The 23,130-nt window shown below is 41.5% G+C and overlaps 1 protein-coding gene across 2 annotated transcripts in view; it reads left to right on the top strand.

Annotated features, from left to right (window-relative positions):
- MLH1 (mutL homolog 1) overlaps positions 1-23,130 on the top strand; it is a 35,883-nt gene that overhangs the window by 6,651 nt on the left and 6,102 nt on the right. For both annotated transcript variants that reach the window (XM_039843331.1, XM_039843333.1), the window contains exons 4-14: positions 611-684; positions 2,327-2,399; positions 3,497-3,588; positions 4,980-5,022; positions 5,159-5,247; positions 7,238-7,350; positions 9,765-9,858; positions 10,770-10,923; positions 13,051-13,421; positions 15,142-15,290; positions 22,051-22,159. In XM_039843331.1, the coding sequence (XP_039699265.1) occupies positions 611-684; positions 2,327-2,399; positions 3,497-3,588; positions 4,980-5,022; positions 5,159-5,247; positions 7,238-7,350; positions 9,765-9,858; positions 10,770-10,923; positions 13,051-13,421; positions 15,142-15,290; positions 22,051-22,159 (1,361 nt within the window). The remainder of the gene's footprint in view (positions 1-610; positions 685-2,326; positions 2,400-3,496; positions 3,589-4,979; positions 5,023-5,158; positions 5,248-7,237; positions 7,351-9,764; positions 9,859-10,769; positions 10,924-13,050; positions 13,422-15,141; positions 15,291-22,050; positions 22,160-23,130) is intronic.

Genomic DNA, 23,130 nt, shown 5'->3' with positions numbered 1-23,130 from the left:
CATGAAAGATGATGCAGATTCCAAAGGCCTAGGAAACCAATCTTGATTATAAGGGAAAAAATGGTCACGACTTTTTAAAAAAATTTTTTATGTCGATTGCATAATTTTAAATTTATATTTCTTAACATGTAATTGCTTACAGAAAACAGTTTTAACTAAAAGTATACAATATTGTCTATTTGAAGTGACTGTTATCCATTTCTGAAGGCAAGTTTTAAAACTGTTGCAAGACAAATCATTGAGAATATTAAACATACCTATAACTATATCTGAACTCAGTTGCTGTTAACACATTAATGCTTTAGTGTGTTTCCTTTTGGCCTATATATATACACACACACACACAAAGTATATATATATATACGTACACACACACACACACACACTTTTTTTCTTTCCTCCTTGTTTTAATGATTATGCTACAGATTGAATTCGATAGCCTTTTTTTATTTTTTTAACATGTCATCAGTGTAAGTAAGCAAAATGCTCATTGTTGCATCTCTTAATACAAAATAGAAGAGGCAGTTCAGATAAGCTTTCCCTTAACGACATGACATGGGGTAACCCAGCAGTGAGTTTCTCTTTCATTCCATTTTCTTTTCTTCTTTAGGCTTTGGCCAGCATAAGCCATGTGGCTCATGTCACTATTACAACCAAAACAGCTGATGGAAAGTGTGCATACAGGTAAAGTGCTGTCTTCTTTTATTCATGTATTTTCATCTAGAGATGTGCTTTTTGCCTGCATCTCAAAGTAATTCTATCTAAACATCAGTGTTAATCTTTTTTGGCCAAGATCTTGGCTAAGTTGTTTTTTTTTTTTCCTCTCTTTGTATTAGTTGGTAATCCACAGGGATGATTATTAGGTAATTCTCTTACTTCATGAATTTTTAAAAGATAAGACATGACATATTACAAGTGCATAGCAAGGTGTCTATTACCCAGAGTTACTCTAAGTAAGTGGTAGCTGCAGATGTTATTCTGCCCTTTGCCTCCTCAGTGGGGTATCACTTTGAGCTAATTACAGGCCTGTGGCTGGGATACTGGAGCCTCACAGTTCCTTCGCTGGCTCATGAGCCATCAGCTCCCCGCCACATGTGCATGCTTGTGCCGGATTGCCTTCCCATGGATGGCCGCTGACTATTATGCTGGCGCAATTTTCAGAGGCTGATAAATGGCCACAGAGCAGAGCAAAAGCAGATTAAAGAAATCAAAATTTTTCTAAAAAATCAAAATCACATCTTTGTTTTTATAAGCACTGGCCATTCAGACAAGCAGGAGTACCTAATTCATGCCCCCAAAGGAGAATTTTTTTATCATATAGATTGTAAGTTAATATAGAAAATAGCTTCAATAAGGGCAGTTCTGCCTGTTTCTCAGTCTTAAGACAAAGGTGTGTAGTGGAAGATGGAGCATTTCAGAGTATACAGCACTGATGCTAGAAGAGTTTGACTCTGTGTGAATTGTAATTGCCCTGGGATCTGAGCGGCTGATATGATTAGAAGCCCTTCTCACAAAATAAGGAGACATTTATGGGTTAATGTCTTCCTATATAGCTTGGGACACAATTTCCATTTCTTCACTTCTGGGATCATGTTATGCTCCTGCTTGGGACCTCTAGTGGCTCCTTTCCATGGCCAAATGAAATCCAGAGTCATCACCATAGCAACCAGCACCCTCCCAGCATGGTCTCAGTCCACCTTTCAACCTCTTCTCTCTACACATCCCCAGCTGCCACATATTCTAAAGCTTTATGTTTTTCTCTTCCTGGATGGTCTTCTCTGCTCTCTCCACCTGAAATAATTCCTCCCTCTATCCCCGATGAATTGTTACCTGATGAATTGTTACCTCTTCCGTGAGACTTTTACCCACCCCCACTCTCACCCCAGGCCAAATGTTTCCTTCTCTAGATCATTCAGCCCATTGTTCTACACTTTCGGCAAAAGTCCATCCTTTTGCTGGATCAAGAGCTTTCCAAGGCCTTTCTTTATTACCAGGCCTCTGCAGGCCTGATGTGTGGTAGCCCCTCAGTAAATGATTACAGAATTCCTGAAAAAAATCTTACTGCCATCTTAGGCACTGGCAAAACTGTTATTTATAGCTCGGAACTCAGGAGCGAAAAAGCAACATTTGCTAGAAAAACATGGATTTTTTTTATCCAATTAGAATGATTATAGAAGTAGTGGAAAACTAAAGAGGAAAGTGGTAATTAAGACAGTTTATCACATGCATATATTTTAATCTATCATTGATATAATTTTTTTTTACCTCTTTGGATAAGTTTCTGTTTTGTTTTAGATATTAATAATTTCTTATATTTCCTGATTAGAGCAAATTACTCAGATGGAAAGCTGAAAGCTCCTCCTAAACCATGTGCAGGCAATCAGGGGACTCAGATCACGGTAAGAGGGGCATGTGGCAGGGTAAATTGTTGAAAAAGAGCTTTGTATAAATATTGAAATAAAAAAAATAAAATTATCTCAACTTTCAAAGTAATAATAAAGTGAATCTCTACTAGTTAGTAGAAGCCCCGAGGTATGACTCCCTAAGCAAGAGAAATGACTATTGGCTTCTGTGGCATGGCAGCCTGTTCACCCTGTCATCTTTTTTAAGAGGCTGGGAGATCCTTTTCCCTGGATGGCAGAAATCAGTGGCAGGGTCGTTGGCTTGGCTCCAGAAGATGTGAGTTAGAATCCCAGCCTTGCCACTCAATGGTTGTATGTCCAGAGGCAAGTTGTTTAATGTCCCTTAACCTCACTTTTCTCATCTATCAAATGGAGTAATGAATACCTGCCCACTCAGAGGGCATTTGAGTAATATAACTGCATCTTATTCAGGAGAAAGTCCATTACACTTATTTCTGTGGTGCCACATTTGGTCTCTTCTATGGTCCTGTAAAGCACCCCACTGTCCTGTTATACATCCTGTCTCCACCTCCAGCCCTGGCTAGAGCACATCTCCCTGAAACTCTAAGCCCTGGGCTTCACGAGGCAGGCAGGAGGCAGAAATGAACATGTGCTTCGAAATGCATGTTAAGAGGGATCCTGTACCAGGTAACTGCAATGTGATTTCCAAGAAGTCCAGATCATCTCAGAAATTTTGTAATTATTTTTAGTTTGAAAAATAGGTTTGAATGCCATGTGATGTTATAATTGTTTGTAAGTTTATGTTTGCCCCAGTAAATCCTGTGCTATCCTGGGCAATACTGCTTTACTTGTCTTCATATTCCCAGGACAAAGCAAAGAGCCCGACATAGAGATGGCCTCCAGCACCTATTTGAGAAGTCAGTGAATGAATGTGGGATGCTGGAAAAATACCCTTACTTTCCTTTGTTAAGTCTGCCCTATCTCTCCCCCATCTCCCAGTCAGTGCTTAGAACCACATTGTTCATAAATATAGCTGGATTCTCTGCCTTAAGACCCAGCTTTAGGTGGGTAGCTTGGGTCTCTACATCCATATACTTCTATGAATTTACAAGAAAAATCAATCTTCTGTTCAGGTGGAGGACCTTTTTTACAACATATCCACGAGGAGGAAAGCTTTAAAAAATCCAAGTGAAGAGTATGGGAAAATTTTGGAAGTCGTTGGCAGGTACAGTCCAAACTCTGGGCGTGGGTCTCTGAGCTCTCTCACCAAAGGAATGTGTCCCAGTGCTTGTGAACTGACGGCGGTTGCTGAGCTGCATACACAGAGTACAGCAGTACTAGCCTACGAATGGTATCTGGTCAATGTTTAACCACTAATTCTGAGTTTTCTCCCATGTCTCCAGGAGACAGTAATTGGTCTCTGAATCAGTGAGGGTTCTTTGGTGATGAGCAAAACAAACGGACTCTAGCTATCTCAAGCCCAAAATAAATTTATTGGAAGGCTAGGAGTGACTCACCAAGTGGAAAGGAGCCTGGACAGCTGCTCCTTGGGAAGGACGAGAACCAGGGTGGCTTCAGGGATTTAATGACGTGACCCTGCTCCAATTGTTTTCATCCTTTTCCTAATTTTGCTCAAGAGTCTGTTTTCTCGGAGAGTGCGTCTGGTTGGCGTAGTTTGCACCCACATCTATGGAGAGAAGATTTCTTGATTGACAATCTAACTAAAGATATATCAGACGGAATGGACTGGGAGACTAGAGGCCGTTAACAGAAGGGGAATGGGTTCAGGGCAGCTGAAAGTAACACCATGCCCATGATAGGGACTTAATCTGCTGGGACAGTGGCTCCAGCATGGGTTCTCTAAGCCTGAGTGTCCTTGAATTGTAACAACACAGATATGTTAACTATTTTTCAGTATTTCTGAAAAATCAAAAATGAATAAAACATTTACTACTAATAAAGTGGAACAGACTTATACATCATTACTTCACTTTTCCCTGGAATTGTATAAATCAGTATCATAATATTACTTCCCAGAAATAAAGGAGCTCTGGAGGGCTATTTTGGTTCTAGATGTGGTAAAGTGAATTATCGTTACTGGATAAATGCATTTTGCTAGGCACAGTTCATGGGGCCCATGGAGGGAGGAGTAATAATATTTATCTGAGGAGAGACTGGGCGATAGGGCCTTGGGTCAAAGAAAAAATCGGTGAGGAGAGACTTTATTGAGGGGCTCAGGGAGAGAACAAAAGAGTACAGGGGTTGTTAAAGCTAGGGTCTAGGTTTTGAAGATGTCCTTGAGGCAACCCAGACCTTTTGAGTTTATGAAAATAAAACTGTAGGCAAGGAGGAAATTGTGTTGAGATGTTCTTAAGTCTAGTCAGCAAGCTATAAATGAAAAATGGAACCCTGTTTTTAGTTTGATTCAGCCACATTTAACATTGATATCTCTATGAAGTCTCTGCCGGCTTATTTTCCTATGGGTAAAATATGATATATGAAGATATTTTTGTTTATGTATATCTTTGTATCACTTAACTCCACCAATTTAACTAAAATTGTGCATTTGGCCACTCTTTGCTTACTGTTTCATTTTGGTTTTTTTTTCTTTGCCAGATATTCAATACATAACTCAGGCATTAGTTTCTCCGTTAAAAAGGTAAGTTATTGATTCATAGGAGATGGTTATGTATTATAAAAGAAACAGGATTTTTTTATATCCTGTGAAGATAAGGCTGTGATGTTTCAGTCGTAACTGTGAAACAGCAAGTCGTATCTTCTGTTCTGTTTATCAGCAAGGTGAGACAGTAGCCGATGTTAGAACACTGCCCGGTGCCACAACTGTGGACAATATTCGCTCCATCTTTGGAAATGCTGTTAGCCGGTATGTTGATAACTTATATTTTAAAAAATCTTCCGCACTCCCTCTCGTTATTTTAGATTAAATAGCATCTGTTTTAAGTGTTTGCTTTAATCAAATATGCAGGCTTGTTTTCATGCTTCAGATTTGTTAATAGAATTATTAATGTCATATAACCAGCACTTCTTGGGTGCATGTTATCTCTTAGATGGTCCAGCTTTAAATCAGTGTGTCCTCATTGGTCTCTGTCTTCAAAATATTTGTAGCATATAGAATTCTTTTATTCTCCAGTGCTCCCTCTTTTCCTTTATTTCTTTTATCATCACTTTAGGATTTCTTTTATTATCATCCAACATTTATTACTCGCCTCTCATGTTCTAGGCTTTATGCCAGAAGTTGAGGAGGTAAAGACGATTATAATATTTCCTGCCTTTAAAGACTTCCCTGTCTGGTGGCAGGCAGATTTGTGAGTGTCACCAAATCTTTGTAGTCAAAGAAAGCCTAGGAGGGGACTTTGCTTATTTTAGAGATTTTTCATGGTACTCCTCTTTGCCATCATTTCCACTACCACCAGAACAACCATGTCTGTTACTGATTCCTAGCTAAATCTCAGGACTTTACAAAGCCCAAAGTGCCTGTGTCATAGTTTGAGGGTGAAAATACCCATCCATATGCTAGGCATGCACCGGGAGCTGGGATACACAGATAAATGGGACAGCCCCTCACTTCTGTTTTTCCAGTAATCTTAGCAGTAGTCCCAGAACCCAGTTTTCTACTTTGAAGGACAGATTGTTCATTCTTTGAGCAAAAGCAAGTTTTTAACTAGGGAATAGCCAACTTGCTTTTAATTACCCTTTTCTTTCTAATTGTTACTAAATTGTTTTAAATTGTGCTCCAAGAGCAAAGAGCTCTTTGTACAGTGAAACTTTTAAGAGCTTCTTAGCTAAATTTTAAAACTCGGAATTAGTTGTTATGAAATTCCTAGGGACTTTACGAGATTAGAAATCCCACAGGGCAGCAGTTCCCAAAGCGTGTTTTCAGAACACCAGCCTCTTGAGACATTTTGGGGAAGAAAGGGTTTGCTGGTTCACTGTGTGTGGGAAACACTACAAGCTCTATTCTCTGCTCAGATACTCAAGAGTACTGCATGAAAAGCTTCCATCATACATTCAGCAAAAACTTATTGAGTGCCTGTTATTCGCTGGGTGCTGTGCTATAAGGTAGAGATATATAGTAGGTAATAAAGCAGAAATGATTCTTGTCCTCAGAGGACTCATTCTAGTTGGAAAGACACATGAAATAATTCTGCCATCCATTAGTGATTGTGCTAGATGTCACAAAGAAAAAAATAATAAGGCACAACAGGAGAATCTCTTAGGGTCAGGGAGGAGGATAGTCATAGGCTCTTTGCAAAAGTAATTCCTGAGATCTGAGGGCTAAGGAGGAGTAACTGAGGGGTAACTAACTGACAATAGGAGCTTACCAGGCAGAAGGACCATTGCTGGGGAAGGGCCTCAGGCAGAAATGAGTGTGGCCTTGCGAGGACCTCCTTTCCCTTATTAACCTGATCTCCCCTTAAACACACTCTAGGCAGCACCACGCTGGAGCCCCACTATGGTATGATTCACTGTAGTAAGGGATTCAGCAGAGATAAGTTTGTTGGGACTCTGATCTCTGCGATGTTGTTACTAAGATACATAAATTTTCAGCAAAATAAGATATCGGAGCTTGGAGTTGTCATTATGTCCCAGCAATTAGAGTGCTGCTTGGCCATTAGCACAGGTGCTAGAAAATACTGTCTGGGTGGGTGAGTGGATAGATGGGTGGACGGACAGGTGGATGGGTGACTGGACAGAGAGATGAACTGATAGGTGGGCCAGACGACCTCAACAAAGCACCTCTGGGGTCTTCATATGACTGTTTATGGGAAGGAGCTCTGATTTTTCCAACTCTGATTATAACATTTGAATTTTCCAGTATTTTCAAAAGCCTCAACATTTCTTTTTCCAACCAGAGAATTGATAGAAGTTGGATGTGAGGATAAAACATTAGCCTTCAAAATGAAGGGCTACATATCCAATGCAAACTACTCGGTGAAGAAGTGCATCTTCTTACTCTTCATCAACCGTAAGTAAAAAAGAGCCAAGTAAGGAAATCTGTCCACGGAATTTTATGGGCCCATGGAAACCTCGCGATCCACAGATTTGATTACACACAGGAGCAGCTCATGCTGAAATGTGGTTTGATTAGGAAGCATTTATAATTTCTGGCCTACGTCTGCCCGGCCCTCTGAGACATGCTCATTACTGATTGGCTGTTGCCTCTAAGGGGGAGCTTGGGAGAGGGGAAGACAGGCCGCTGCGAGCCAGCACCTCTTCATTGCCTGCTGGCATCAGAGCCTTTCCAAGCAGGCCCTAGGCAGATCTTTGTTCTCCTTAGAGCAAGGTCCTCTTTTTGAAATTGCATAGCGAGACACAGAGAGAGGGATATTTGGGTGTAGGCAATATTATTAAAATAATTGAATGCTAAGCCCTTTAACATTTGGATTTTTCTCAGATTCCTTTCCAGTCCTTATCTCTCTGCTGACATACTGTTCGTTGACATGATTGCTGCCTGTTAAGCAAATACTACTGTGTATTCTACTTCTTTTTACTTAATTTCATATTATATGGTTTTCAGAGACAGTGACAGGGCAAAAGCAAACAGTCCCAAACATGGTCTGACCCCGGTTTTCATTTTCCATTTAGAAACAAGATACATCTCTTCTCTTTTTCAGTTCTTATCATTTTTATGATATAGGTCCTTTATTGTTTAAAGAAATTCGTATATTTCATATTTTTTGTTTTGTTTTGCTATTGGAAATAGTATAGTCTCCCCTGCCATTTATAAATGTCTATAAATCATCTATAAATGTCCCAAATTATACATATTTAAAGCAGTTCAGAGCAATATAGAAATAATGAGGAGAGAGCCAGTATTTTACAGACACATTCTGTTAAACTGATTTATATTAGCAGGATCTTTTCATACTTTGTTAGGAAAGATTTAAGACTGATATAAAACTTGCTTTAATCAAGGCTCAGAAAATGTTTTTCATGGTTTTTTCCTAACCATGAGGAAAAATTGCTTTGTAACACATGTGTTGGCTACAGAACAGACAAGCAGAGATCAGTGTTAAGTGCCGTCTGAGTAGCTCATGTTCATGCTTCTGGAGGGATGGGTTACCATACGGGCTCTGTGTTAACATCAGCTAATCTGGTCCTGATGCCAGGTTCCCGAGAGCAAAGAGAGGTCAGACTCTTACGCATGCCATTCAGTTATCTACACACTCTGCAGGCTCACTTGGGTGGCAGGGACAAAGAACATTCCTTTGGCATGTCTTAGATTCAGAAATCTCAGCAGAGGGCCTCCAGCTTTCCTTTTGTCATGTGCCCACACCTGCTCCAGGCCTGTGATCAGGACACTTTAGAGAGCAGAATATGGTGACTTTATTGAGGAAGCTGCGGATTTAATGAGCACTCAGAGAATAGTTTCCTCACTGATAAAATCACAGCTGCTTCTCTCATTGGAAATAAAAAGATGTGACATATTCTTGGCTACACTGACATATGATAACAGACGATCAGCAGGTCATCTGTCTGGGGGAAAGGAGAGCTGTGTTTTCTGAAGATAGATCTTCCCCTGAATTTAGTCTTCTCTCTCCCAGCTTTTATTTTCCACACCCTCAAACCTGCCTCATTTCCTAAATTTCTTCCCACATATATTCAGATATTTGTGCTGCCTGAAATGCCCGGAAAACTTGTCCTTACTCTTCATTACTCAGTGTGGGTACCCCACGGTTGGAAGTCCCTGAGCAGAGTTAGTTGCTCCCTCATCTCACCATTTAGCACAGGGATCCCCAAAACCTGGGCTGTGAACTGGTACCAGTCTGTGGCCTATTAGGAACCAGGCCACACAGCAGGAGGTGAGGGACAGGTGAGCGAGCAAAGCTTCATCTGTATTTGCGGCCGCTCCCCAGCACTAGCATCACCGCCTCAGCTCCACCTCAGATCATCAGGCATTAGATTCTCATAGGAGCACCTGTCCCTGGTGCCAAAAAGGTTGGGGACCCTGCTTTAGCACACATGTCTCTTCTCTCTAGTAGTGCTTACCACTTGGAGTTGGAATTCGTTTATTCACCAGTATATTGTCTCTCAGCATGTGGCACACGTATGTGTTTGCAAGAATGAAGTCTGAGAGCTGATGTCATACTGCCCACTGTGCCCAGCAAGGACAGAGGGAGTTTACCTGTGCTGATTGAGGGAGGGGAAGTAGGGAGGCAGAGTTTATTGCTCTATCTTGTTTCTGCTACTTGGGGGAGGGGAGAGAGCCCCAAGCCCATAGAAAGATACTGGGAAGCTGTGGCCCTTTCTGGGAGTCTGATATGGATGTCACCCCAGAGGTGTTCTTCTTGAGGTGATTTCATGGCGTGGTATGAATGTTCACTTGTCACCTCACCCTCAGGACAGTCTTGAACTGGTTACTTTCTTTTTGTTTTTTAGATCGTCTGGTAGAGTCAGCCTCCTTAAGAAAAGCCATTGAAACGGTGTATGCAGCTTATTTACCCAAAAACACACACCCGTTCCTGTACCTCAGGTAATGCAATACCAGACTCCTTACCCAAGGCTCACAAGGAATGGAAATTCTGTCCAGCTGTCTTCTTTGAAAGAGATGGACTTGCTAATAGCCTGATCTGAGTGAGTCCCATACTCCACTAGCACAAGGATGTCCTGTCCCTTTCTCATAGGTGAAGGGCATAGTGTTTCTCCATTTGCTCACTCATGTAGCAGAATCTCACTGAGAGCCTCCCGTGTGCCATGCACTGTGCTAGAGAAACAAAGATGAATAACATATCTTACCCGTCAACCAGGCAGAAACTACCCCAAACCTTGCAGAGAAACCCCTTCCTCCTCAGGGTCGCTCAGTAGAGAGCACATCTACTGATAAAGCATCACATTGCAAAGCTCCGCTGTCACACAGCAAACAATGAAAGATGGATTTGGAGCTGCAGCAGTAAATTGATAGCTGGCGCAGCATTTAATCTGACTTTTGTTTTATGTTTTAATGATAGAAAGTTTTCTCATTCTTGTTTTGATCCTTTTATAATATTGAAAAATAAATAAGGGACAGGTTCAGGATAACAGATGAGAAAATCGATGCAGAAAAGTTAAGTCACTTAACTCAGGTGACATAATAAGAAATTCCACCAATTCTAGAATGATAATAACAGCTGACATAGAAAACTTTGCCAGTTACATGCAAAGTGCTTTACGTGAATTTAATTCCCACTTTACAAATGAGGAAATTGAGGCAAAGCAAAATTCTGTCACTTACCCAAAGCTACACAGCTCTTCAGTAGCAGAGTCAGCTTTTGAACCCAGGTCACTCAGACTTGACCTTGAAGTTTTGACCACTGTGTCATTTTGGGCCTCCTCCAAGTCTTTTGGCCACCACATTTCGCCCCCATCCCCTCCCATCTCAGGTAATTGTTCTCTTTTTCCTACCAGTTTAGAAATCAGCCCCCAGAATGTAGACGTCAATGTGCACCCCACAAAGCACGAAGTTCACTTCCTGCATGAGGACAGCATCCTGGACCGGGTGCAGCAGCACATTGAGAGCAAGCTCCTGGGCTCCAACTCCTCCAGGATGTACTTCACCCAGGTGACGGTGCTTTCATCCCGCTGCTTCTCCGGTGCCTTTGCCGCCTTAAAATATGTCCTGTTGGTCATGAGAGCCCAGATTTTTGCCTGTTTCTTTAGGACTTTCCTTCTAAGAATTATTTTGATAGTTTTAGCAACATTTCCATCTTTGAACCTAACCATGAGGTATTGTCATGTTATCCCTAGGCCTGGAGTCACAAGGCCTGGCCTCTTACTCTGCCTCTGTCTGGGACCTTAGACCAACTTCCTCAGAAAACGAGCTATGACATATGGCGTGTTTTAAAGCACTTTCCAGGCATTTAGTTTTTACTTAGTACTTTATTATACATTTGAAAATATTTTTTCTTGTATAATCTATTGAAAATATTTTTTGTGTGTAATCTATTGTTCTCTTATACCTAATAAAATTAATAGAAATAATATCATTTAATATCCAATCCATATTCAGATGTCCCCATTGTGCAAAAAAGGTCCTTTTATAGTAGCTATGTTCATATCTGTTTCCAGTTCCACTCATTATATTTGGTTATCATGTCTTTTAAGTCATTTTTAAGTGTCTTTGCAACTAGAAAAGTCACCCTACCCTTTTTTGTTATTCCTGTTGGATTATTCTAAAGATAATTCTGTAAAGTGACATACATTTTGGATTGGCCGTTTGCTGCTTCTTAGTGACATTTAACTTGTTACAGCCCTCCAAATTTCCCTAAACCGGAAATTAGATCTACAAGCATGATTATATTCCAGTTAAAAAAATTTTTGCAGCAATTCTTTGTAGATGATGCCATGTACTTTCTATCACATCCCAGCAGGAGGCGCATACTGACGTGTCATTTTGGTAATTGAGCTGTGACAGCCTGACTCCTTCATTATAAAGTTCCCCCATTGATATTTAGCTTAATGGTTTCACCATTCACTGGTGCCCATTACCTGAATCAGTTATTAGGTTGCAAAATTATGTTTTTCTGATTTTATCATTTTTGTGTGTTAATTAACTATAATTCTTCTGTATAGAATAACTTTCCCTCATTTGTTAGAGCTATTTGGTTACTTGAAATATAGTTCAGACTATAAAGTAAGGATAATTGCTATCCCTTTAATTATCAATTTACAAAAGAATGAGTCAGTGTTCTAGCAATCTCCTGGGACATTTAATGACTTTTTCCTCTTTCTGTCTTTTCTTCTCTCTCCCTCTTTCTCTCCCTCCTTATCTTTTTCTCCTAGTATTTTGTCATAGCTGTTAACAAAGCAGTATAATTTAATTAATTATACTAATTTTTCTTTTTGGTGCTCAGATTATCCCATTTTAGACCAATGAAAGCCCCTTCAAGCTGGTGTTCTTGTACTTTTGACCCAATTTCATTAGTCTTTGATAGTTTCTTTGTTTCTAGCATGACAAGCTATTGTAGGTTCACTTTGTACCTTCCCAGTCCAAGCCTTGAAACTGGCCATTTTTCCGAGAAACTCTGATTTATTTTAGTAGTGAATGATATTTAGAGACTTTAATCTGGGATCACGGAGTCCTCGTAGCTACTGGGTGGTCATTGCTTTTAGGCCTCTTGGGTGGGCAGAGCTAGGAAACACGTATATTTAAAAATAAGTATTAGAATAAAATAAGTATTAGTATGATGGTTGCCAAGAACTGGGAGAGGGCGGAATGGTGGTGTTGTTTAATGGGCACAGGATTTCAGTTTGGGAGGATGAAAAGTTCTAAAGACGGATGCTGGTGATGGTTGCATAATAATGTGAATAACTTAATGCCACAGAACTGTACACGTAAAAATGGTTAAATGGAAAATTTTGTGTTATATGTATTTTACCAGAATAAGAAAATAAAATTCTCTTATGACAGCAAAAAAGAAAAAAGAAAAACCCAAATATGAGAACTTTACACTAATGTTTACATTTCTAAGCAGTTTTAAGATCATAAGGGTTTTGCTGAATTTTTGAACTTTATATTTGTATATCTTTAATGTTATACTTTAAATTTAGGTCAGAACTGCTTTTAAAAGTAATTCTGTAATGATAAACATAGCAGGTTCTAGCTTTTCTCCAGTATTGATCCATTTGGGGACCTGGACTTCTAGACTTCATATTCTGAATTTTCCTACTGCCTTCTTTTTTGTCACAGACTTTACTGCCAGGCCTTGCCGGCCCCTCTGGGGAGGTAGTTAAATCCACAACGGGTGTGACCCTCTCTTCTACTTCCGGAAGTGGTGACAAGGTGTATGCCCACCAGATGGTCCGCACAGATTCCCGAGAACAGAAGCTCGATGCCTTTCTGCAGCCTGGGAGCAAGGCCCTGTCCAGTCAGCCCCAGGTCGTTGTCCCAGAGGACAGGACAGATACTTCTAGTGCCAAGCAGCAGGATGAGGAAATGCTTGAAATCCCAGCTCCTGCTGACGTGGCTGCCAAGAGTCAGAGCTCAGAGGGGGTGGCACCAAAGGGGGCTTCAGAAACATCAGAGAAGGGAGCATCCCCTCCTAGTCTGGGCAACCCCAGGTATGGCCTTTGGGAAAAATGGAACTTGCCTCCTTTGTTCTTTGCTAAAACTGCCTCTAAATTGGATGTTTTCGTGAACCGTTTGTATCTTCTCTGTGCCTGACTTGGTCTCTGCCTTTGATGGGTCAGTGCTGTGGCCTTGTCCACTGTCTGCCTTTGACCATATCTTGAGAGTCACCCATCACAGTGGCCTTTGAAATATCTTAAATGTCCATAATTCCAAGTATTAGTTAAAAATACATCAGGAAAAAAAAAATCAGATTTACCTTTTATTTTAAGTAAGGAATTTTGATAAAGTCTCAACAGCAGAAGTGGCTAGAGGAGGAAACCTAAAATACCTAGAAAATTCTCTTTCATCCTACTCGAAGCTGCTTTCATTCCTTTCAGGAAGAACACACTTTCTCATTCAAATTATGAAACTCCCTGAAGCACATGAGCTAGTGGTGAGCGAGGGTAGAGAAAGAGGGCAGGAATAGCAGAAATAATGACTGTCATTTAATTTTGAGCATTTCCAGTATACCATCTGCAGGTTCTTGAAAGACATCCCACTGAAATCTGCGAGGCAGATATTCATCATTTAATGTGTTCAGGTCCTGAACCTGCAGCTCAGGGTGAAGTCATCTGCCCAAGACTGCACATCCATTGGTGGCTGACCACTGAAACCATGGCACTGATTGGCCATCAGAACTTTGATGAGTTACTTAACTGTAGTTTGCTCATTTCCTAGTCAGTCTAGCAAGATGACTTCTAAAGATTTTTCCTCAAAGAATAATAATGGATGCTAACATTTACTGAGCATTCACTACATGCCAGGTATTTTACATACATTATCTCATTTCATGCTCTTAACAGCCTTGCGGGAAGTATTGCATTTCTGTTTATCATTTGAGGAACTAACACCACAAACTCTTCAGCCTCACAGCAGTCAAAGAAATCTTTTTAAACCAGAAATCAGATTGTATCACTCCTCTGCTGAAAGCCAGTAGCTTCCCATTGCACTTGGGATAAAATCCCCCTGTACTCCCTAAGGCCCACCTTTTCTTTTGCCCTCATGGTGTTCTGGCCACACTGGTCTTGTAGCTGACCTGAGCTCACTGAGCTTCTTACCATAACTCTGTGCTTTCACTGTTCCCGTGAGTTAGGAAGGCTGGCTTGTCAGGTCTCAACTCAAATGTTGAGGCCTTCTTTGTCCATTTAATCTCAAGTGCACTCTCTCTCACATCCCCATCATACTATTATGGTACCCTGTTTTATTTTCTTCATAGCAAATACTAAAAATGATCTTTTTTCTCTTGCTGTTTGATTCCCCCACTAGAAAGTAAGCATCGTGAGGGCAGGCACCTTGACTATCTTGTTCATGGCTGTGTGTAGTTGGTATTATAACAGTGTCTGATGGATAGGAAGATGGAAGATCGAATGAATGAGCCTTGGCAAGGTCAGTTCACTTGCTGGAAGCCCTGCCGCTCCACGGAGGCACGCTAGACTAGACTGTGTGTAGCCCCCAGCCGCTGGGATCTGTGGGCTGTGACATAAGCAGTGTGCCGTGGAAGAGACTGACCTCGCTGGCCTGCCACCAGCACAGGATCCCTCCCCAGCTATGCAGACCCAGCACGCAGAAGCTGCCCTCTTCTCCAAATTGCAACACACAAAATTTAGCTCAATTCAAAAAATATATTTTTAAAGAACGGTAATATTTGCCAGTTCCTTATCTTTATTGCAGAAAGAGACATCGGGAAGACTCTGATGTGGAAATGGTGGAAGACGAGTCCCGAAAAGAAATGACAGCAGCTTGTACCCCTCGTAGAAGAATCATTAACCTCACCAGTGTTCTGACTCTCCAGGAAGAAATTAATGAGAGGGGACATGAGAGTACGTAAGTGCCAAGGTCTCTTGGGGACTCCAAGGGCCTGAACTGGTAAAATTCAGTTTTTGGAAATGCAGAAAATACTCAAGTTAAGATGGCCATGGCAGTGTGCTAAGCAAACCTCCATTCCTTTACTAATCCACAACAGCAGCAGCTTATGACAATTTTCAACTGGGAGAGATGGGAAAAAAATAGTCTCTGGTTTTAATTAGAATCAGTCAGTATTCTCATTAAACCATGGGAGTGAGAGTAAAGCTGCCATTTAAATAACCGTCAGTTTGTTACTTAAAGCAGCATAATGATCAGCAAAATTCTAATCCTGTGCTGTTGCTGAAGGTGCGCAGACTTTGGGGGCACTACCACTTTCGTGTCACCTTAGACTCATGACCTAACTTTTCTGTGCCTCAGTTTTTTCTCATCTGCAAAATGAGATTAATTTTACCCTTAAAGATTATTGTGCTAATTAGAGATAAAATGTAAGTAAAACACTTATTACAGAGTAAAGAATCGGTAGATACTTTTATATCTCGAAGACAGAGTAATAAATCCATTATCGTCTTCCTCACAAATAGCTTTTCTGAACACCTGAATGGAGAACTCCATTTTGGTCCCCGTTACTTCAAAACTAACTAAATGGTTTTAGGATATAAAAGGGGCCAGTCACCTCCCAGCAATGAAGTGACCTAGGGATTAGAATGTATAACAGCAACTTGTCCCTAACAACAATCCTGACCCTGCCTGATGAGTCAAACCGTCGTGCTCCAAGTGTAGACATCACGGCTCCAGGCTCCTGATGGCAGCTCTGCACTTGAATTTACACAAGTTAGCCATAGCTGTCCCGCTTTTCACCTACGGCACATTTCTTGAGTAATATAGTTACATTTCAACACTGCTTTATAATGTGTCTTAAAATATGACAGCCTGGGTTTGTTTTAAAGGAAGTGGGTAGCAGAGGAACAGTTGGGTGCCTTTCCCACTAATTCTTAACCTTTTAGAATAGCTGCTCTGACTTGGTGACCTCTTACATTTTCTCTGTCTCAGTCACCACTTGTTCAAATGAGTTCAGGAAGGCCTTAATTTGCCTTCTTTGCTCATTCTCTCTTTTCTTAGCACTCTGGGCCTTTGTCTGCATGTGTGGGGAAATATGGGTGTCTCTACCATTGGGAAGGGTAAAAACTTCCTGTGATTAAGGTCTTGCCAGTTGTGGAAGTAGCTGCCGGTTGACTTCTGATTTTTGTTTCCATGAAGATTCGCTCTGGTTGCTCTTTCCCTCTTATTGGCTTTCAAGCTGGGAGCTTTTAAAACCATTTAAAATAAGAAAGGTAGGCTGTGGCTTGATTTATTTAGCAGTCTTCCTCACAGTAGTTTTAATGGACAGACTACCTCAGATTTGGAACTTACTCAGTCTTCTTTAAAGTTTTGTCTCCCTTATGCAAAGCAGGCTATTTTAAGTTATAATTTCAATTAGTTTCTGAATAGGTGCAAACTATATATTTTCAGTGCGATATAAAAATAACCTGTGTTATGTCATCAGGTTTGGAGTTCATTGCTGAGGCTAAGATGATGAATCTAAATCTTCTAAAGTTGTATATCCATAGATGTTATCTCATTTAATTCTAGAATAGTTTTATAAGAGAGAAAGCAAATGCTGTTTGTTCTGTTTTAAAGGGGAGGAAATGGAATGGAAAGTGGTGGAGAGGAAAGATTAGCTGGAACATCCCCGGTACCTGCCTTGTTGAGGGTGACTTGTTCCCACACGGCCTGCCCTCAGGGAGGCCAACCCAATATTTAGATGCCAGACTAGATCACCTGGCTGTGCAGGACAAGCACACTGTGTGATTCTGATCCCGGACACTGTGGCTGGTGTAGGGTCTTGTGGAGGGAGCAGCTGTCTGCACTGAGGGTGTGGAGTGAGCACTTCCTTTGGAGCCAGAAGAGCTCTGCGGAAGCTCCTGCCAGCTGCACTGTTCCCGAGCCAGTTGGAAGTCTGTTCACCTTTTGGGGCATCATTTTCCTGCTCTGAAAAATGAAGCTGCTACTACAGCCCTTCCTGGGCTGTTGTGATAAACACCCGAGATACCGTGCACGTGCTCTTTAAGCTTCAAGCTTCTGTTCAGGGGAAGGGACCTGCACACTGGCCCTTGGTTTCTAAGCATAGCTGTAGGCAGGGGAACCTTGCTCTCTTTGAGTTGAATGCTATGCAAGGATTTCTCTGAAACTCAGAGTAGGTGAGGTCGGCCACGCACCTTAATAGCCCAAGAGCCTGGCTGCTCTGCCACAGACTTGTGCCCCTGGCCCAGGAAAGAGATAAGAGGTACTTTCCTTGTGACACCTTCTTTGTTGCACTTACCCGTGTGGTTATTTCATCAGTGTATTGCATGTCCATGCAGGGGTCTTGTCTGTTGAGCTCCCTGCTTCATCCTTGGTGCCCAGCACAGTGCCTGGCATGTGGCATTTGCTCAGTAAGGAGTAAATGATTGAGGGGGGCAGCCTGGGAAGGGAAGCCCTAGAATCTTTATTTCGAAGAGAAGTCAAAGTTGAACTCTCAGGCAGATACCTCTCTTGCATCTGCTGAAATTCCTGGTGGGCACACTTTAGACCAACAAGTGAGATTAATTTTTGGCTCAGGCTCCACTCAGGTGTTCCATGGAATCGGGCTCTTCTCGGATTAGTGGTGATTGAACTTGTTGCTGCTCTCATAATTTTGGTCTGTCAATTAATGAGGATAAGGAATATCCTAAGTTATTTGCTCTCATTCGAATATCAAAGTGTGCTTAACGTTTTATCCACAATTTTAATTTATTTTGTTGGTCTTTGGTAAACAGTCCTGCGTCTAAATGTGCAAACAGATATTGTTTGTCAGCAGATGACTTTTTCTTTGTTCATGAAATCCATTCAGCAGACATTTGTCTAGTATCTTCTCGGTACAGAATGTGCCCTGCCGAGCCCTGAGGCAGAACATGACACAGATGAGCCATGACCCCGCGTTCACATGCCACAGTGTTGTGGGGATTGTCAGGTAAACAACTGGCCGCAGCATAAGGTAGAATGATACTGTAACAGCGAGAGCCCAGGGTGAGTCTGCCTGGGAGGGCTTCTTGATCATCTCAGGCAACAACCAAAGCTACCGGCGCCCGGAGGCCGCTGTCAGGCAGTCCAGCAGGGCGCGGAGCTTCTAGTCTGCAGATGGCTGCCAGGAACTAGAGGACTGGTCACCCTTGCCTGGGGTTTGGCTTTACTTGCTGCTTCTTGGAAAACCCTGCTGAGACCCAAGGCCTCCTTTGTAATCTCGGATGTGTGGTCTGGCTTCGAAGTACAGGATTTTGTCCCATTTTGCTGCTGGCAGAATGGCAGGGAATGCCCACAGAGTTCCAGTGCTGTGTGGATACGTGGGGGAGGAATGAACCGTGAGTCTTCGAAGTCCTGATAAGAGGCCACGAAGTGGTCCAGGTCCTCACAAAGCCCCGCCTGTCTTCTTGGTTAACTCGCTGCCTGGCTGAAAGAGCAACTCTGGAAGCCTGGGCCGGTGAGCAGACGCCTCCTCCCTCCCCTGCTGGCCCGGCCGCACTTCAGTAGCTGTGGAGGCGGCAGAGCGCTCCATGACAGGACTGCATGGAAACAGCTCTGACCCTTTTTCAGTGGATCATACTGCTTTCTCTTTCCTCCAGTGCCTCATTATTCAAGATTATTTGATGTTCTCCAGCTTTTAAAATAATCATTTTCCGCCTACGCAGAACATCCTGCAGAGACTTTAAGTTTCCAGTGGGAACAGAGAGGAACACTTATTCTAAAAATGAAGAAATAAGCTCCTTTTTATGGGGGGAGCAGGGAGTGTTGCAGAACTTATGTAACAATATAAGAATTCAGTTGTGGTGCCCAGGCTTTAAAAAAAGGTATAGTAAAAATGTCACGTACTGGCTTATTGCTGTCCCTAAGACCCTTGCCCTATTGTCTCCAGCCCCTCATTCCCCAGCCCCCATTATGGTGGTAGCATTTTTACTTCTTTCATTCATTCAGAAAAAAAACACATACACACACAGATAGATTAGTAAATGCAAAATCATATTTGTAAAATATACGTAGGGTCTATAGAAGGAAACAGATGAACACGTGCATAAAGAAACAGAACAGCGCCATCATCTCTGAAGCTCTTACATCCTTCTTCCCTATCCCATCCCAGTCTCTTCTCCCTTGCGGGTAACTAGACCAAAATTTTGTGATGATGATTTTGTTTCTTTCTATTACAGTTTTACCACTCATATTTGTAGCCCTTAAAAACTTACTAAGTTTTCTAAGTTTTAAATTTTATATAAATGCAATTATACTGTATGTTTCTGATATATTTTATGAATTCATATGTATATATGAATCTTAGGTATGCGTGTGTGTGTGTGTATTGCTAAAATTTATTCATCTTATTCTCTGGTTTGCTTTTTCTGTGTGATAGATTCCACTTTGTGGCTATACTGCATGTTTGTTCATTCTGCCATTGGAGGCCATTGGAGCAGTCATCTGGCCTCCTCCCTGCCTCTCACCGCATCCCTTTTCCCACATGTAAAAGGATCAAGAGCTTGGCGCACTGGTTGGGGAGCTCTGCTGCAGGGAGTATGCTTAGGAGAGTTACTGCTGGGTCATAAAATGACGAATTGTTTTCCATGAAGGTCGGATACATGTACAGTCCCACCAACGATGCGAAGAAGTTGCATTTGCTTCACTTTTTCTCCAGAGTTTGATATTGTCAGACTTTTTAGTTTGTTGTTCGTGAAATGGTATCTGGTGGTGGTTTTTATTTGCGTTTCCCTAGTTACTGATAAAGTTGAGTAAGAATATTTCCTCTTCTGTTACGAACCTGTTCAGGTTTTTTGCCCATTTTTTTCGGTAGGGTTTTTGGTCTTTTCTAACTGATTTTAGGAGTTCTATATATATCCTAGATAGTAATCAGTTACATGGGAATATCTTCCCCCAGTTTAGGACTCATCTGGTATTTTTTTTTTTAATGAACACTTGTTTTTTGAACAGAAATTCTTAGATTTAATGTAGGCATTGTTGTTTACAGGTTTGCCTTTTTATCTTACTCAGGAAATTCTTCCTAACTCTAGGATAATTAAATAAATGCCCTTGCATTGTCTCCTAAAATACATATGCTTAAATTTCTATTCCACATGGAATTCATCTTTGGTGTATGGTGTTAGATTCACAGTTTTCATGTAAATATCTGGTTGTTTCATAATATATTACTATTGTCAGTTTCTTTGGATTTAGCAAATAATATTTGCTCATAATTCTTTCCCTCTGACCTTTCATGGTCTGCCCTAAGCCCATCCATCCTTGGGTGGCAAACTGAGTTTTGCTTTGTCTAATTCATATTTCGAAAAGTTTTTCGGTTGGGCTTAAATTTCCAGATCGGCTTTTTTTTTTTTTTTGAAGGCGTAACTGTCATTTTCTTGGCTTCTACTGTTGCTGTTAAAAATTCAGCTAGCTATCAGCCTTATGTTTTATTACTTTATGGGTAATCTCTCTTGTCTCTGAGTGCTTTTGAGATCTCTCTGCTTTAGTGTCCTACAATATCACTGGGTTTCAGGTATGGATTTTGTTGGGCTTCGTAGAAGCTGAGGCTTAGTGTCTTTCATCACTTCTAATTTCCATCTCTTTGTCTCTCTGCCCTATATTCTGGATAATTTCTTTAGATCGACCTTCTAGTTAATTACCTTGCCAACTTTGTCTGATATGTTAAGTCTATTTTGATTTTTAACTTCAACTATTATATTTTTCAGTTTTAGAAAGTTTATTTGGTTCTTTTGGAACTCTCATCCATCATTTTGATAGTCCCCTGCCGCTTATTGTTTTAATACCTCTTAAGCATACCAAACATACTTACCTTATCTTCTTTGCCGATATTTCCAGTCTCTGAAACCTTTGTAGATATGATGTCATGATTTCTTCTGCATTCAGATTCTTGGTGCCTTGTTTCTTTGTGTGTTTTACAATTTTTGACTGCTAGTTCCTGGTACTTTTATCTGTAGGGAATAGTTTGAAGCCTGGATCAAAGATGAATTTCTCCAGAAGGAATTTGCCTTTGATTCTATCAGGGACCTGGAGGAACAGTTAGCCCCAGAATCAGTTTAAACTAAAATCTGCACTCAAGGTTTTCCATGTTAATTCCTGGCTGCAAAAGTTTGCGAAGACCAGCTTATGATCACAAATTCTCAGGGATGCAATTTTTTCTTTACTCCCAATACCAGGGTTTGAGGCGGGTGGACAGTTTTGCTCACTGCCCTTTGAAGAGGAGGCATGGGACATGTTAGTGGCTCTTTTCCTTCACAGTGAGGGTGCAACCCTTGGGGTCTCAGCTTCAAGTCTTGGAGGAGTGGGCTCCTGTTAGATTCCCCATGTAAAACCATTCCTAGGCTTCTGGTTTTCTTTCTCCACACCTCAGAGCCTGCAAAAAACTAAGGTTCATGATTCCTGAGGTTCCTCTGGTATCTTTGGATAAAGCTGGCTTCAGAGCTCTCATTACTTCTCTGGCTTCCTGTTCCTGCTTTGTCTTAGATTGTGATTTTTGAGTATTCCTGAATCTTTCGATAGTTCTTAGTTGCATTTTAAAAGATTAGTTATGTTTTATTCCTCATTCGTTTTTGTTTTCAGCAAGAGGTTTAGTTCAGGCATCTTTGCTTATTTGTTGTCTCTAGTTCTGGCACTCGGTGCTTTGGGCTGCAAAGAGGTATTGGTGGGATGCCATTACTTACCTGTTTTTCTGTTTTCCAGCTCTCCGGGAGATGCTGCATAACCACTCATTTGTGGGCTGTGTGAATCCTCAGTGGGCCTTGGCACAGCATCAGACCAAGTTATACCTTCTCAACACCACCAAACTTAGGTAAATCAGTGAGCACGTGAAAAGAGCAGAGCTACTAGTAGAATGGTCCAGGAGGCACAGACACAAAAAAATGGAGAGCGGCTTGATGGAGTCGGAAAGGGCCCAGGCTTTGTAGTCAGACAGATGTGGTTTCAAATCCAGGCTCAACCATTTACAGTTGACGTGGCCATGGACAAGTCCCTTTCCAAAACTGTCTCAGATTTCTCATCTGTAAATTGGGATAAACTTGCAGAGTTTTGTGAGGATGAGAAATGACAAGAGAAGCCTAGTGTTTGGTTGGTGCTCAGTGCTCAGTTAATGTTGGCTGCTGTGAACCAGGTGTCGAGGGCTTAATGCTGGTAGAGGATTCTAGCATCTGTTGCATGCAACATGGTACCGTCAAGGATGCAAGAGAAAGAAGACCTGACGCCTCCTTCCTCCTAGCCTCAGGAATATGGCAAAAACTTACTCTAGCCACCAAATAAACCAGTGGGATTGATGAGCAAGGGAAGGGTGATCCCAGCAGTGTCATTTGCCCGGTGCATAGCCAGTAACATTTGTATTGATTGCTTCCAGGGACCTTGGTGGATGACTCTTGTTGAGTCAAGAACCAGCTTGCATTAAGAACTATAAAGTAGCATTTATTTCAATTCTGTATTTTCGTGAGTAGTTCAGTATATTCTGCATGTCCCAGCTGCTTTTGGAATGTTGCCAGCCAGTGCTGCATCCTAAAGCACATAGCAGCAGCACAGTCTCATTCTGCCATGGGTCCACTCCTGACTGTTTAGGGGGTCTCCCTGCCTTCCTCCATATTCCGTATCACTTTTAATGGTGAGTCGTAAAAAATGGGATTTGTAGGATTCTAAGTGAGAAAATAGCAAGCAAATAAAAACTTAAATTTCATTACAGGGTGTCAGAAACCTTTCATAGCACCAGAGGGGTGAGGACAGAGCAGGAGTGATAATGAGGCAGACCTGGTATTCGCACTTGAA

This window comes from Pteropus medius, unplaced genomic scaffold (genome assembly GCF_902729225.1).
Source record: "Pteropus medius unplaced genomic scaffold, Ma_sr-lr_union100, whole genome shotgun sequence".
Lineage (NCBI taxonomy): Eukaryota > Metazoa > Chordata > Mammalia > Chiroptera > Pteropodidae > Pteropus > Pteropus medius.
The sequence above is the reverse complement of the archived record's forward strand: the minus strand, read 5'-3'. Positions and strand labels throughout refer to the sequence as shown.